At 38.5% G+C, this 14,421-nt stretch overlaps 1 protein-coding gene across 1 annotated transcript in view; it reads right to left on the bottom strand.

Annotated features, from left to right (window-relative positions):
* Positions 1–14,421, bottom strand: part of ITGA2B (integrin subunit alpha 2b) — a 65,805-nt gene that overhangs the window by 41,862 nt on the left and 9,522 nt on the right. Inside the window, exons 5-7 of the mRNA XM_087948383.1 lie at positions 12,502–12,551; positions 10,841–10,886; positions 9,040–9,174 (exon numbers count right to left, since the gene is read on the bottom strand). Of these exons, the coding sequence (XP_087804509.1) occupies positions 9,040–9,174; positions 10,841–10,886; positions 12,502–12,551 (231 nt within the window). The remainder of the gene's footprint in view (positions 1–9,039; positions 9,175–10,840; positions 10,887–12,501; positions 12,552–14,421) is intronic.

Below are 14,421 nucleotides of genomic sequence, written 5' to 3'. Positions count from 1 at the left end.
AAGGCATAACCTATAACATTATTTTTTTTTTTGGTTCTGTTGTGTCAAATTATTGGAGACTGCCTGGACTAATCCCTGCAATTTTCTTGGCTAGGTTTTTCATAAGTGGCTTGTCATTGCCTCCTTCCTGGAGCTGAGAGAAGGTAACTATCCCAAGGTTACCCAACTTGCTTTATGCCCAACACAGGACTAAATCTCAAGGCTTCTTGATTTCTAGCTGATGCCTTAACCAAATTGCCTTTCACCTACAACATGCATTTATCCAAACAAGAGCATACATCAACAATGTGAACTTTTATGTCATTAGATAAACAAAAGAAAAGAGGAGTGGTGTTATACATAAAAGATTGGATCTCGGCTAAAGAAATTTTCAAAGATAAAGATGGTAGGATATTGATGGTAAAGATAGAGTTAGAGAATAAAAAGATTATTTTGATAGAAATTTATGCTCCAAATGGTCCACAAGAACACTTCTTTCACAAAGTATATAATAATATTAAGGAAGTACATTATGAAGAGATTTGTATCTTAGGTGATTTTAATGAAATTATAGATAAAACAATGGACTGAAAATAAGAAAATAATAAGGAAAAAGGTATTACCGAAAAATTTTAATGATTGGCAAAAGAGGCTAAGATTTATGATGCATGGAGAGAACATCATCCAAGTAAGAAACAATTTACATTTTATTCTAACAGACATCAGTCTTGGTTGAGACTGGATATGGTATGGATGCCGAAGAAGCTTATCTCAGAAACAACTGAAATAGAAATTGAACTGAGCTTGTGGGCAGATCATAGCTATATCAAGTTTAGCTGGAAAGGGTGATCCAAGACACCAAGATGGAATTTACAAAGAGCGATCCTAAAAGAGGAGGAATTTAAAATTAAACTGGAAAAGGAAATGAAACTCTTCTTTAAGGAGAACAAAGAAGAAGACACATCCTTACAAAACACCTGGGACACGGCTAAAGCATTTATGAGAGGGGTGGCGATAAATTATATGGCAAATAAAAACAAGAATAAGAAGCTACAACAAAAAGCATTAGAAATGGAATATAGAAACTTGGAGATGAAGCTGCAAGAAGAATCAAAACAGAAAGAGATAAAAATGTGAATGGATTTAATAAAATATGAAATAAACTTGCTGGAAAAAGAAGACCTAGCCCAAAACCTGAAAAGAATAAAACAAAATGTATTTGAAAACGCCAATAAACCAGGAAGATGGCTAGCCTGAAAATTGAAGAAACAAGTGGAAAAAAGATGGATCACTAAACTACAAAATGAACAGGGAGAAATATATTATCAATAAGAAATGAAAAGGAATATAGTTCAGAAATTTTTTGAGGATCTGTATAAAGAAGAAGAATGTGTAACAGAAGAAAAAGTGATAAACTGTTTAAAGAAAGAGAACCTTCTGAGAATATCAGAAGAAGAAAAAAGCTTATTGAATAGAAGAATAAATCCTGAAGAAATGACTTGGGCAATAAATAACAAAAAAACAATAAGGCGGCTGGCCCAGATGCAGTCCCTCCCTCCCAACAAGAAATATTAGGCGACAGATTACTCAAATTGTTTAATGAAGTCATGGATAAGGCAAGATCATTCCAAAAGAAAAAAATGACCAAACAAAGATAGGAAACTACAGGCCAATATCTCTATTAAATGTGGACTATAAAATTTTCGTAACTATAATAGCCAAAAGATTCAAGAAAATATTAAACAAATTTATACACACAGATCAAAATGGCTTCCTTCCACATAGGCATCTTAGGAATAATATCAGGACAATTTTAGACATCATAAAGTATTATGAAGATCGTAGTGGAGAACAGGTAGCACTATTATTCTTGGACGCTAAAAAGACCTTTGATAATGTAAAATGGAGTTTTGTTCTGCAACAAATTAAGTGTCTGGATTTTGAGCAAAACTTCCTAAATGTGGTATTAGCAATATATCACAAACAAGAAGCTAGGATATTGATAAATGATCACACAACAAATAAATTTGAGATACAAAAAGGAACGAGACAGGGATGTCCATTATCACCATTATTATTTATTTTGACATTAGAGGTAACAAGAATAATTAGGAAAGAACCGGAAGTAAAAGAGCTAAAAATAAAGAAAGAAGAATATAAATTACAAGCCTTTGCTGATGATTTGGTTTTTATTTTAGAAGATCTGCAATATTCTGGGCCAAAATTGTTAGAGCAATTAGAGGAATTTGGAGAAGTTGTGGGGCTAAAAATTAACAAAGAAAAAACTAAAATACTTACAAAAAGTATGACAAATGCACAAAAGGGAAATTTAACGAGGATAATTTACGGATAATTTACGGAATTTAATTTACGGAATACAAACTAAAGAACCCTTTTCCAGCAGTGACCACAATATGATTGACTTTTGTCTCAACATACGCCCACACAAAAATCACCACAATGATGTAATCCCCAATTGTAACTTCAAAAAAGGCAACTATGATCTTATAGACAACGATCTCTCATCCCTTGATTGGCAATCTCTATTCACTGGATGCAATACTGTTGAAGACCATTACAACATATTTTTACTTGAAGTCAAAAGAGTCATCAAACTATATGTACCAACAACAACTCCCAAAACAAAACAAAAAAGCAGATTACCCATAACAATAAGGAAACTTCAATCCAAAAAGAGATCACTCTGGCGGAAAAACAAATCTGGTCACGTTGCCAATTTCAAAAGCCGATACAAAATTTATGCCACCAGATAAAGACCGAATGCATCAATTATCACATTAAACAAGAGGAAAACCTTCTAAGCACCAATTCCACCGTGCTTTTTACAATTTTGTAAACAACATACTAAAAGACTCAAGGTCTATCCCACCCTTGATAGGACCTGATGGTAAAGACTGCAACGATGACACCATTAAAGCCAACATCTTTAACACATTCTTGGCTCAGTATTTGTAAACAGCAATGGATCATGCCCAGTATTTCCTAGCCGTACCACAGATAACAACAATGATCTAATACATATCGATTTTACAGAAGACAATGTTGAAAAAGCACTACGCAATCTAAAACCATCTCTATCTATTGGACCGGATGGAATATGTGCCTACTTCTTAAAAAAGCTATCCACTGCCATAGCCAAACCTCTAAGCATAATTTTTGAAAAATCTTTCAGGACCAGCTCCTTGCCTAACCTATGGTCACAAGCCACAGTCATCCCCATCTTCAAAAAGGGAGACCCAAGCCTAATTGAAAATTACAGACCAATCTCCTTATGCTGCGTCACCTGTAAAGTCATGGAATCAATTATTAACCAATCCATCATCCTCCACTTAGAGACAAACAACCTACTCTCCAATAAACAATTTGGTTTTAAAAAAAAACTATCCTGTAATCTGCAACTCTTACACTGCAAAAACATATGGATGACACAACTCGACCAGGGCAAAGCAATAGGCGCAATCTACATAGACTTCTGTAAAGCCTTTGATTCAGTGGTACCGACAAACTACTCCTAAAAATAAAATCCTATGGTATCTCTGGACAACTGCATAACTGGATAGAAGCATTCCTGGCAAACAGACAACAAATGGTCAAAATTGGGAGCGTCCTATCAAATTCTGTACCTGTCAATAGTGTCCCCCAAGGCAGTGTTCTAGGACCAACTCTCTTCATACTCTACATAAATGACCTCTGTGATCATATTAAGAGCAATTGCGTTCTTTTAAGCTGATGATGTAAAGCTGTTCAATACCACAGACAATACTGCTACCCTACAAAAAGATCTTGACTATGTATCAGAATGGTCAAACAAATGGCAACTTCAAATCTCAACAAATAAATGCTCTGTCTTACATATTGGCAAAAAAATCAGAAAATAAAATACAAGCTGAATAGTCAAGATCTTGTTGATGACCCAAGCTCTGTAAAGGACCTTGGAATACTCACCTCTAATGATCTAAGTGCTAGAGCCCACTGCAACTACATAGCCAAAAAGGCATTAAGAGTTGTTAACCTAATCCTACGTAGCTTTTTCTCTGGTAATATCACACTACTAACCAGAGCATACAAAACATTTGCTAGACCAATACTCGAATACAGTTCATCAGTCTGGAACCCACATTACGTATCTGATATTAGCACAATTGAGAAAGTCCAGAAATATTTCACAAGAAGAGTTCTCCTCCTCTACTCGTTGTAGAATACCTTATGCCACCAGACTTGAAATTCTAGAACTAGAAAACCTTGAATTACGCCGTCTTCGGTCTGACTTAAGCATGGTATATAAAATCATACATTGCAATGTCCTACCTGTCAATGAATACTTCAGCTTCAACCATAACAACACAAGAGCACACAATAGATACAAACTCAAGTTAACCGCACCAAACTTGATTGCAGGAAATACGACTTCAGCAATAGAGTGGTCAATGTTTGGAATACTCTACCCGACTCTGTAGTTTCTTCCCCAAACCCCAAAAACTTTAACCTTAGACTGTCTACTATTGACCTCACCCCTTTCCTAAGAGGTCTGCAGGGGCGTGCATAAAGCGCACCAACGTGCCTACCGTCCCTGTCCTATTGTTTCTCTTATTCTTCTTTTATTTTTCTTATATGTACCCATTTCATGTATTCACAACTATGTATACACTTATACTTATTATCTTGTAAACAATTGGTAAATCAAATAAACAAATAAATAAATAAATAAATAAATAAATAAATAAATAAATAAATAAATAAATAATGGACATCCAGATGACAAATAAAATTAAATATTTGGGAATTGTAATTTCGGCAAAATGTATAACCCTCAAAGAGGATAATTATACTCCACTAATTAAAAAAATAACTGAAGATTTTAGGAAATGGAGCAACTTAAGACTTTCCTTTATGGGGAGAATTGCGTCTATAAAAATGAACGTATTACCATAATTATTGTTTTAATTCCAAAACACTCCGGCAAAATTAGAGAAAAAATTCTTTGATCAATTGGATAAGGTAGTATCAAAATTTATATGGCAGGGAAAAAAAGCCCAGAATTAGACTGAAATTGTTGCAGGACGCTACTGAAAGAGGAGGATTTGGCCTATCAGATTGGGAAATATATCACAGAGCGGCTACTCTGATCTGGGTTAAAGATTGGATAAATGTTAAAAATAAAAGAATATTAATATTAGAAGGATATAACTTACAGGCAGGGTGTGACAGGACAAACACCTAATTCATCTACATTAGAAGCGTTAATGTACCCACATTTATTGTGCCGAGGCCAGGTCAGTGGTGGTATTTAGCCGGTTCGCAATGGATCGGGCGAACCGGTAGCAAGAATTTGGTGTGGGTCTCCGAACCAGTAGTAAGTTCTGGCTGGCCACGCCCCCACCTGGTTGCTCTCCCGCCCGATGCTTGCTCACCCCACCCGCCTGCCTGACATTCGCTGAAGGTGTTTTTTTCTTTTTTTCCCTCCCGATAATCAGCTGTAGATAAGATCAACTGTGCGGGGATTCCCCTTGCTGAGGCCAAGGAAGGCAAAAAATGGAGGGAGGAGCTCAGCCCCCCACTCCATTTTTTGTCTTCCAGAGCCCCAGAGGAGACTTAGGAGAGCAAAAACGCCCCCCAGAGGCTTCTCTGAGGCTAGGAAGCTCCCAAAACGGAGCTTGGAGGGGTGCTGCATGCCCCTCCCATGCTCTGTTCCTTTTCTTCCTGAGCCCCAGAGGAGCCTTAGGGGAGCAAAAATACCCCCTCAGAGGTTCCTCTGTGGCTAAGAAGTTCCCCAAAATGGGTGGGGGCTGCAAAAAATGCCACGCCACCCAGTCACATGGTCACACCCACCAAGCCACGCCTACAGAACCGGTAGTAAAAGTTTTTGAATACCACCACTGGGCCAGGTCATTACATATGAGGACATATTAGATGAGAAGGGTGATTTAAAAACAAGACAGGAGTTGAAAGATTTGGGATTTGAGATAGAATGGTGGGCCTATTTACAATTACAGCCAAGATATAGTAAAGATATGAAAGAATGGGGTATTAGTAGATAGAAAACAGAATTAGATAAAATGTTACTAGGAATGGATGAGAAATTGATTAAAAAAACTTACAAAGTATTATTAGAATGCAAACTGGAAGAGGAAAAGGTGAAAGAAATGATGTTGGCCTGGATGAAAGATTTTGGATATGGCATAAATTTGGATGGTTGGCAAATTTTATGGGACAGGAATAGAAAAATAACCTCGGTGGCATCATTCCACCATCAAAATTGGCAAGAATGTGTCCGAAATTATCCCCTAAATGTTAGAAATGCAACAAAGAAATTGGAACATACTACCATGTATGGTGGAAATGTGAAAAAGCTCAAAGTTGGAAATTGGTTAGAAGAGATGTGTAAAATTAAAATAGAATTTAGACTTGAAATTTTTCTGTTGGGAATCAATGTGGGAAAATATAATAAAGAGATAATATACTTAATAGTCCATGTTACCACCGCTGTGAGATTAGCCATGGCCCAAAGATGGAAAGACGAGATGGAAATAATTAGAAAAATTTGGACGTGCGCTGAAATGGATAGAGTAACCCAAGAATTAAAAGATAAGACTGAATCTGATTACTGCAAAATTTGGGAGAAGTTTTACCACTGGTTTAAAAAAGAAGGGAGTAAATGTATTACCGATGATTAATATTTATGTATATATGTAAATTTGTATTTTTTGTTATATGTATTATATTATATATTATATTATATATGTTATATGTAAGACAAATAGGTATGCGGGATGTATGCACCACATTCATTGTTTTTAAATGTTTTTCTTTTTGTTGTTCATTAATAAAATTTATTTAAAAAAAAACAATGTGAACTTGAGCATAGAATTCTCCATCTAGAGCATTTTAGCTTTCATACTAAACTTCCCTGGACTATGCCACAAAATGGGGAGAGTGGTCTATAAAGATCCTTATTTGTTTATTGATAAAATTTATCAGCTGCCCATCTTACCATAGGGTAACTCTGGGCAGCTTACAGTTACATTTAAGCTAAAACATAAAAAGTTAAAACCAAAACCATATAGGAGAGGGGGGGCAGAGCAGAGGGGGGAGAGAGGTAGGACCTGTTATTACTGAATCAAACACCTCCATTATGCTTTTCCCTCACTGGTGTCCCAAGCTGACTGGCAAAGCCACATCTTTAGGCCCTTATGAAAAGATAGGAGGGTTAGGGGCCAACCTCATATCAAGGGTGTGGGGAGGGGGAAAGGTGTTCCAGAAGCTGAAAATAATATGCAGCCAGCATATGATACATTTATGAAACTAAAGAGAGATAATTTCTCAGGAGGGAGTAATAGTTGAAATGTTAGGCCTAAGAAAAGCAGGGTATAAGACATTATTTTGAGAAGGAACAGTAATTGCTGTTTACTAAAAATTTAAGCTCATTTAGCAACAGTTGTTACCACAAGAAAGGTCAGGCATTTCTCTCTTTTGTTCCCTCATTTTGACTCTTTTTCTCTTTTTTCAGCCAGCCAGGGTGCCGCAAGGAGATGGATTTGGCACATAGTTGAACTGGTCCCTGGTAGAAGCCATTTGAACAGAAACGTCCGCGGCAATCAATTGACTATGCCACCCTTTTGGGTAAATGCCTCTGCAGGCCTTCAGTTGCACTCATGCTTATCATCTTGACTTTTTTTTTTTAACCCTTCCTCTATATAGACACCCCTGGTTTTAAAATTAGCTCAAGGGCCAATTTTAGTATGAAAGATGGTTGATGGTTCACTTTTGGCATATCAGCACAAGCAAGAAGAATTGGTATAGCTAGTTTTAGCCAGAGAAACCCCATTTTGTTGAAAACCTTTCACGTTTCTATCTTTGGGGGCTCTCATTCTTGGGCCTCACACTCTTACCTGGGAGGCTACCTGATAGCTTGATCAAGTAACTCAAAGCAGCAGTTTGGTTCAGGGCTAAAGTCAGGGGTGGGATTCTACGGGTTCAGATTGGTTCGAGCGAACCGGATGTTAAAGTTAAAGTTATTTCAATGACCGGCTGTCCCCGCCCACCTGCCACTGCCCCTCCCAGGAGTCTCCATGCAATGCAGGTAAGTGCAGGGTCCAAGTGGAGGCTTGGGGGGGGGGGAACGGGCCTTCCGGAAGTCCAGAAATGGGCCTATTTCCAGCTTCTGGTGGGCCTCCAGAGCCTGGGGGAGGCTGTTTCCACCCTCCCAGAGGCCCAGGCTTCTGGACCCTTGGAAGAGCAAAAAATAGTCCTCCCGGAAGTACCCGAGGTCACGAAATGGGCCTGTTTCCGGCTTCCGGTGGGGCTCCAGAGCCTGAGGGAGGCCATTTTCATCCTCCTAGAGGCAGCCTCCGGACCCTTGAGAGGGCAAAAACAGCCTCCCCTGGGCTCTGGAGGCCCACCGGAAGCCAGAAACAGGAAGTTCCAGTAGGCCATGCCCACCATGGCCACGCCCACCCAGCAACTGGGCATTGAACTGGTTGTTGGGATTTTTGAATCCTAACCCTGGCTAAAGTCTGTTTCCTGTTGCAGATAAATTAGCTAGACAGTTTTGCATACCTCATAATCAGTCTTATCAGTTAGGGACAAAACACTGAGGGCTGTAATGTTTTACTAAGGAACCCATCTTCTGGGAGGATCATCCTCCACCATATTTTGTTGTTTGCTGCCCATGGTTTGCTAATGAGCATGTGCATTTGTTTTCCAAAAGTGTATAAAAACTATTATAATTTGTGTATTGGGGGCTCTCTCGATCTATGATATAGTCCTAAAAGCGCACTTCCTTGTGCTGTACAGAACAAACAGGTTGCAATTTCCTGCATAGTGTGATAATTGGCTACATTGCACCAGAGAAAAACAAATCCAGCATTTGACTGGACCAATTCATGGTTTGGCCACCAAGCACAAAGAAAAAAGAGGTACCTCAAAGAAAGAGGAACATTTGCTAAGGACTTTGGGCCCAACTCCTAACCTCCTCTGGTACATGCCACCTTGACCTTCTGTATGCACCCAGGGTCTGCTGAAGGAAAAGAATGCACTCACCCCGGTATCCATCCTCATATTTCTTCAGTCTATAATCTTCTGTTACCAGTTCTGAGTTCACGTACCACAGCAAAGTAGAAGATGAACGAGGATATTTTGCTTCAACCTCTGACAGGGCAACTGAATAGAACAAACCTAAAAGAAGACAAGAGACACTTCTCTATAATGGCAGCAGCACTCTAATTGGACAAGCTGGTATATGGGAGACTGCGGGTCCAGAACATCTACATGAGTATTTTTCAACCTTAGCAGCTTTAACATGGACTTCAACTCCCAGAAATTCCCAGTCATATATATTTCCTTCCCTGTTTCTGATCTCATTACATCAATAGCAATAGGACTTAGACTTTATACCACTTCACAATCCTCTCTAAGTGGTTTACCAGGGTCAGCATATTTCCCCAAAAACTCCGGGTCTCCATTTTACTGACCTCAGAAGGATAGAGTCAACCTTGAGCTTCCCAGAATTGAACTCCTGGGTTGAGCATCCCAAAGGTGCTTTTTCAACAGGCAACTGGACTTTCTGGTTGTTGTTTTTTGAAGATGTTTCATTTCTCATCCAAGAAGCTTCTTCAGAAAGTCCAGTTGCCTGTTGAAAAAGCACCTTTGGGACAACCATGACCTGGATAACTGAGAATCTCCATAGACACCTGGAGTGAGCAATGAGTTAATCTGCACTACTGCTTTCTAACCACTGTGCCACCATAGCTCTTATACCATGATGGATCTGAACAAAAGCATTTTAGGCTAGCATTTTATTCCCACATTTTATTCCCACGATAGCCATAAGATACCTGCAGATATTCACAAACACAATTACTACAATGGGTCTAATTGAGTAAAGGTAAGGTAAAGGTTCCCCTTGCACATATATGCTAGTTGTTTCTGGCACTAGGGGTGGTGCTCATCTCCGTTACAAAGCTGAAAAGCCAGCCCTATCTGAAGACATCTCTGTGGTCATGTGGCCAGCATGATGAAATGCCGAAGGTGCACGGAATGTTGTTACCTTCCCACCAAAGTGGTCCCTATTTTTCTACTTGCATTTTTACATGCTTTCGAACTGCTAGGTTGGCAGAAGCTGGGACAAGTAATGGGAATTCGCTCTGCTACACGGTGTTAGGGATTCGAACTGCCAAACTGCCAATCTTTCTGATCGACAAGCTCAGTGCCTTAGCCACTGAGCCACCGCATCCCCCATAATTGAGTAGTTGTATTTAATGGGAAAGTACAATTAGAGCCATCTTCCTCCAGAAACTAAGTAATAGGTAGTCTTCAACTTATGACTACAGTTGAGAGCAAAATTTCCATTACTAAGGGAGGCAGTTGTTAAGTGAGTTTAGTTTTATAACCTTTTTTCCCCAATGAATCATGTGGTCGTTAAGCGAATCTGATACTGGGCTGATAATAATAATATAGCTACTATGGTATCATCATGCATGAATGCTGTCCAAATCAGATATCTGCTCAGCTCCTCTCTGATAAAGCACGAAGCAGTTCTTCTTTCTGTCTGTCCTTCCCATTTTCTAATTTAATAGGTTTAGCTTTATGTCTACAGTAAGATTGTGAGGCTGAGAAAATAAAACATCACACTGTATATTGTATTAGCATTTCTTTTTCCCCTTAAGCTAAGGTACAACTTTTCCTCACAGAGGGTGCTGCTTCAATTCATTATCTATCTTAATTAGTCTTTTTAGCAACTTCTCAAGTTCTGCAATAAATGATTAAAATGATTGACAAGAACAGGACATAGTATTTTGAGGACAACATATTTCTTGGTGTTTGTAACAGTTGATACATTTACCTGTGAAATAATATCCACCTGGTGCACCAAGCATCAGCCACCCAGACTGTGGGAAGAAGACAACAAAAGTAGGAAAAAGTAAAGTAAATATCTAAGATTTCAGAATATGTGTTAGGTCTATTTCACAATCAGTTTTTGCTGATTATCTTCCTGAACTTTGCATATAAACCATGCCTGAGTGTAAGAACAAGATCCATGTTGGGACAGTCTAGAGGACTAGAGATTTATTAAATCTGTGGTCCCAGTGACTGCCCGCCCCAGATTGGATCCTGTAACATTATCCGGGGACACATAAGTTTGCTTCATTCCTGAATGCAAGAACTATCATGGTTTATACAACAACAAAACATATGTTACCACAGTGAGTCAACCTTGCCTTTATATGCTGTTTCTTTCTGCCTGCCTGTTCAGATCTTTGCAAGAAAGATTCATGTCCACCACCAGTGTTTTCAGCTTTTAGTGGGTACGTATTTGGTGTAAGCTGGCTATATGGCACTGGAGAAATACCTGCTATGTTGTCTCTTTAGAGATAGCTTTCTTCAGAACCACTTTGAATCTGCTAATGATAACAAAACTAGTATTGTAGAATCTCCCCTTGTCTGGCAAGCTTGTTCACATGACCACTGAGTCATATGGCAGCCAACGCTAAAAGCCATTGAACACTGTAGATACATATCGTTGAGTTACATATCCTTGTGGGACACAGATATCCGTAACAAGCAATAATAGTACCAAAATGATTCAAGAATCATGATGCCATTGTCAAATGATGTAATTACATACTTATAGGAACTGTTCTGACCCAACCAGGGGGGGTCAGGAGCCCCCACCTTTTAAGGTTTAATAACAAATTCTATTCTGAAGGCTGCTTTCTACTAATTAGCTCCGACAAGGAAGAGCCTTGCCAAGTTGTTTGTCAATGATGCCAAAAAGTCAGAGATAAGAACTAATTTACAAGATTCCCCAAATACGAACTAAGATGTCCATAAGTTGAGCTTTAGAGCTTCTTTGCTGTCTGCCAAGAACGCTTTTTCAAACTTGGCTTTTATCCTCTTGAGGGAGGGGCCATTACCTTGCAGCCTTACTCCTGAGTCACCTGTGCTGCTGTAATTGCTCTCTCCTACGATCAATCCTGCGTGCACGTGCACTTGGCACAGGCTCCTCGGGAACCTCCTATCACTGCTGCCAGCCCCCACAATCTCTGAAGGCAGCAGTCCACTCCCTGATGGTCTTGGCCCCTCATCAGAGTCCTTGCTCTCCTCAGCCATCTGCACCTGCTGCCAGCTAACCACAACACCAACTAAGTTACATTGTTTGTGTGATGGCGCACATGTTCCCAATTTCCATTTCCTCAACCACCAAGAAGACCAAAGGGTACACATCTCATTGCTAGGAAAATCAATTTTCATTTGTCATTGCCCTATCAACGTCTTCAAGAGGCTGGCATACATATAAGAGCGTTTTTACTTTACAATCAGCTGGATCATTGTCTTGCCTCCCCAGATTACCAGAAGCACAAGAAGCATTTGTACAAAGTTATAGACAATTCCATCAGTATTTTCTCCTGGAGTGTTTTCTAGAGGTAACCATGCTAGTCAGCCACTTGGAGTTTGCAGATTGGTTGTCTCAGGACCATTGCATTTTTCCCCTGCAAAGCTCACCGGAGAGATGGTGAGGCTGAATCCAATTTCACAGTAACGCTTGTCACTTCCTGATGAAATAAACAGATGAGAAGTTCAAAAATCATGTGACATTAGAAAGCTGCCCTAAGGGGGTCTTCCTAAGGAGGGATCCTGAAGCTCTTCCCTAACCCATTTTTCGAGCTTACCCATTCTGTTGGCAGCCTAAGCAATTGGTGCATCAACCACCAAGGACAGATTTAATTTTTTTTCTCCTCAGAATTTTAGTGTTCCAGTTATCTTAGGGCCTTAACCATAACCCTGCTTCATTTATATATTGTGGGATCTTTTGATAATCTCAGTAAACATTGATAATCTTCCTATAACAGATAGGCCATTTCTGTGGGCAGAATTGTAGTCTTCATGGCAGCTGGTCAAAACATGCAAAGGACAGTATTGTCCTGGATAAATCCCTATTTTGTAGTACAGGTCGTCTTCAACTTACAATAATTCATTATTATTATTATTATTATTATTATTATTATTATTATTATTATTATTATTATTATTATTATTATTATTATTAATAATAATACTTCATTTGATGACTGTTCAAAGTTGCAACAACACTGAAAAAATTGACATGACCTTTTTTCATGCATACCACTTTTACAGCATCACATAAACATTTTTCATGTGAACAAAATTTGGATGCTTGGCAATCAGCATGTATTAATGATGGTTGCAATGTCCTGTGGTCATGTGATCACTTTTTTATGAATTTCTGACAAGCAAAGTCACTGCAGAAGCCAGATTCACCTAACAACCATGTTACTAATTTAGGAACTGCAGTGATTCACTTAACAACTATGGCAAGAAAGTTGCCTCATAAAATGGGGTAAAACTCAATAACTCTCTTGCTTAGCAACAGAAATTCTGGATTCAGTTATGGTTGTAAGACAAAGGCTACCTATATTGTGATGTCCGCATAATCATTTAATGCATGTTTTAATAAATAAATAATTAAACATTTTACTTCTATATTCTATATTATTTAGCTATTCTTTAGTCTTGCTTTGCTTTTGACAAACATAATTGACAATTATTTTTTATTATTCAAAGGGAATCAAAGGACTTAGTGATGACATTTTATGTTGTTTAATTAGTGATTTTCTGAAGGAATATGGTATATATTCAAAAATATTATCTCATTCAACTGAAATATTTTCCTCCCTCCCCCCTTCCTTTCGCCACATACTTCAACTTAACAGGAAGATCTCCCCTTTCCCAAGTCGTCCTTTTAGTAAAAACATACTAAAAATGATATAACTCAAAATTTAAAGTAGCTACATGAGCTGGGCCTCTTTAGAATGAGGTAGCACTATTTAGTCATTTGGGGGAAGAATAAAGCCTGCTGCTATCACAGTTTTGCTGTCCCAATTGTGGATGATATCACTGAGAGAAATATTTATTTCCCCTGCCTCAAGATTCTATTCCTACTTGGTCTTAAATATTATGTCTCCCCCTCCTGGGATTTTTTCCTTGCTTTCCCAACCCAAGTGGGACTTTCCTATTCTGAAGATCAGAATGCAATTCTCAAGCATGTAAAGGTACCACTTGACATGTGCAGAATGCATTTTTCCTCTCATGTTTGAGTGGCCATAGTTGTAAGCACCTCCGCACATCAACAAATAAGAGCCATAGACTTCAAAGCAAGGCTTATCACTATTGTATTTTCCTCAGAAAATACACACCAAAAATGAATTGTAAGTTTTTAAACTAAAATGTTATGAGAAAAACATTTTCTGAGGATGGTGATTTTTCATGCTATTTTGATTAACATTTGGAGAGTCTGCTTCTCAGGAGATGGGTTTATCTGCAAATACTGGGTATTGTATCTACTGTACATAATACCTATGTACTTTTAAAATGCTGAGAGAAAAACTTACCGTATATACTCAC

Source organism: Notechis scutatus, chromosome Z (assembly GCF_049901735.1).
Source record: "Notechis scutatus isolate UNSWTSFEM ecotype Mainland chromosome Z, rNotScu1.2, whole genome shotgun sequence".
Lineage (NCBI taxonomy): Eukaryota > Metazoa > Chordata > Lepidosauria > Squamata > Elapidae > Notechis > Notechis scutatus.
Note: the sequence above shows the minus strand (reverse complement) of the source record. Positions and strands in the feature narration are given on the sequence as shown.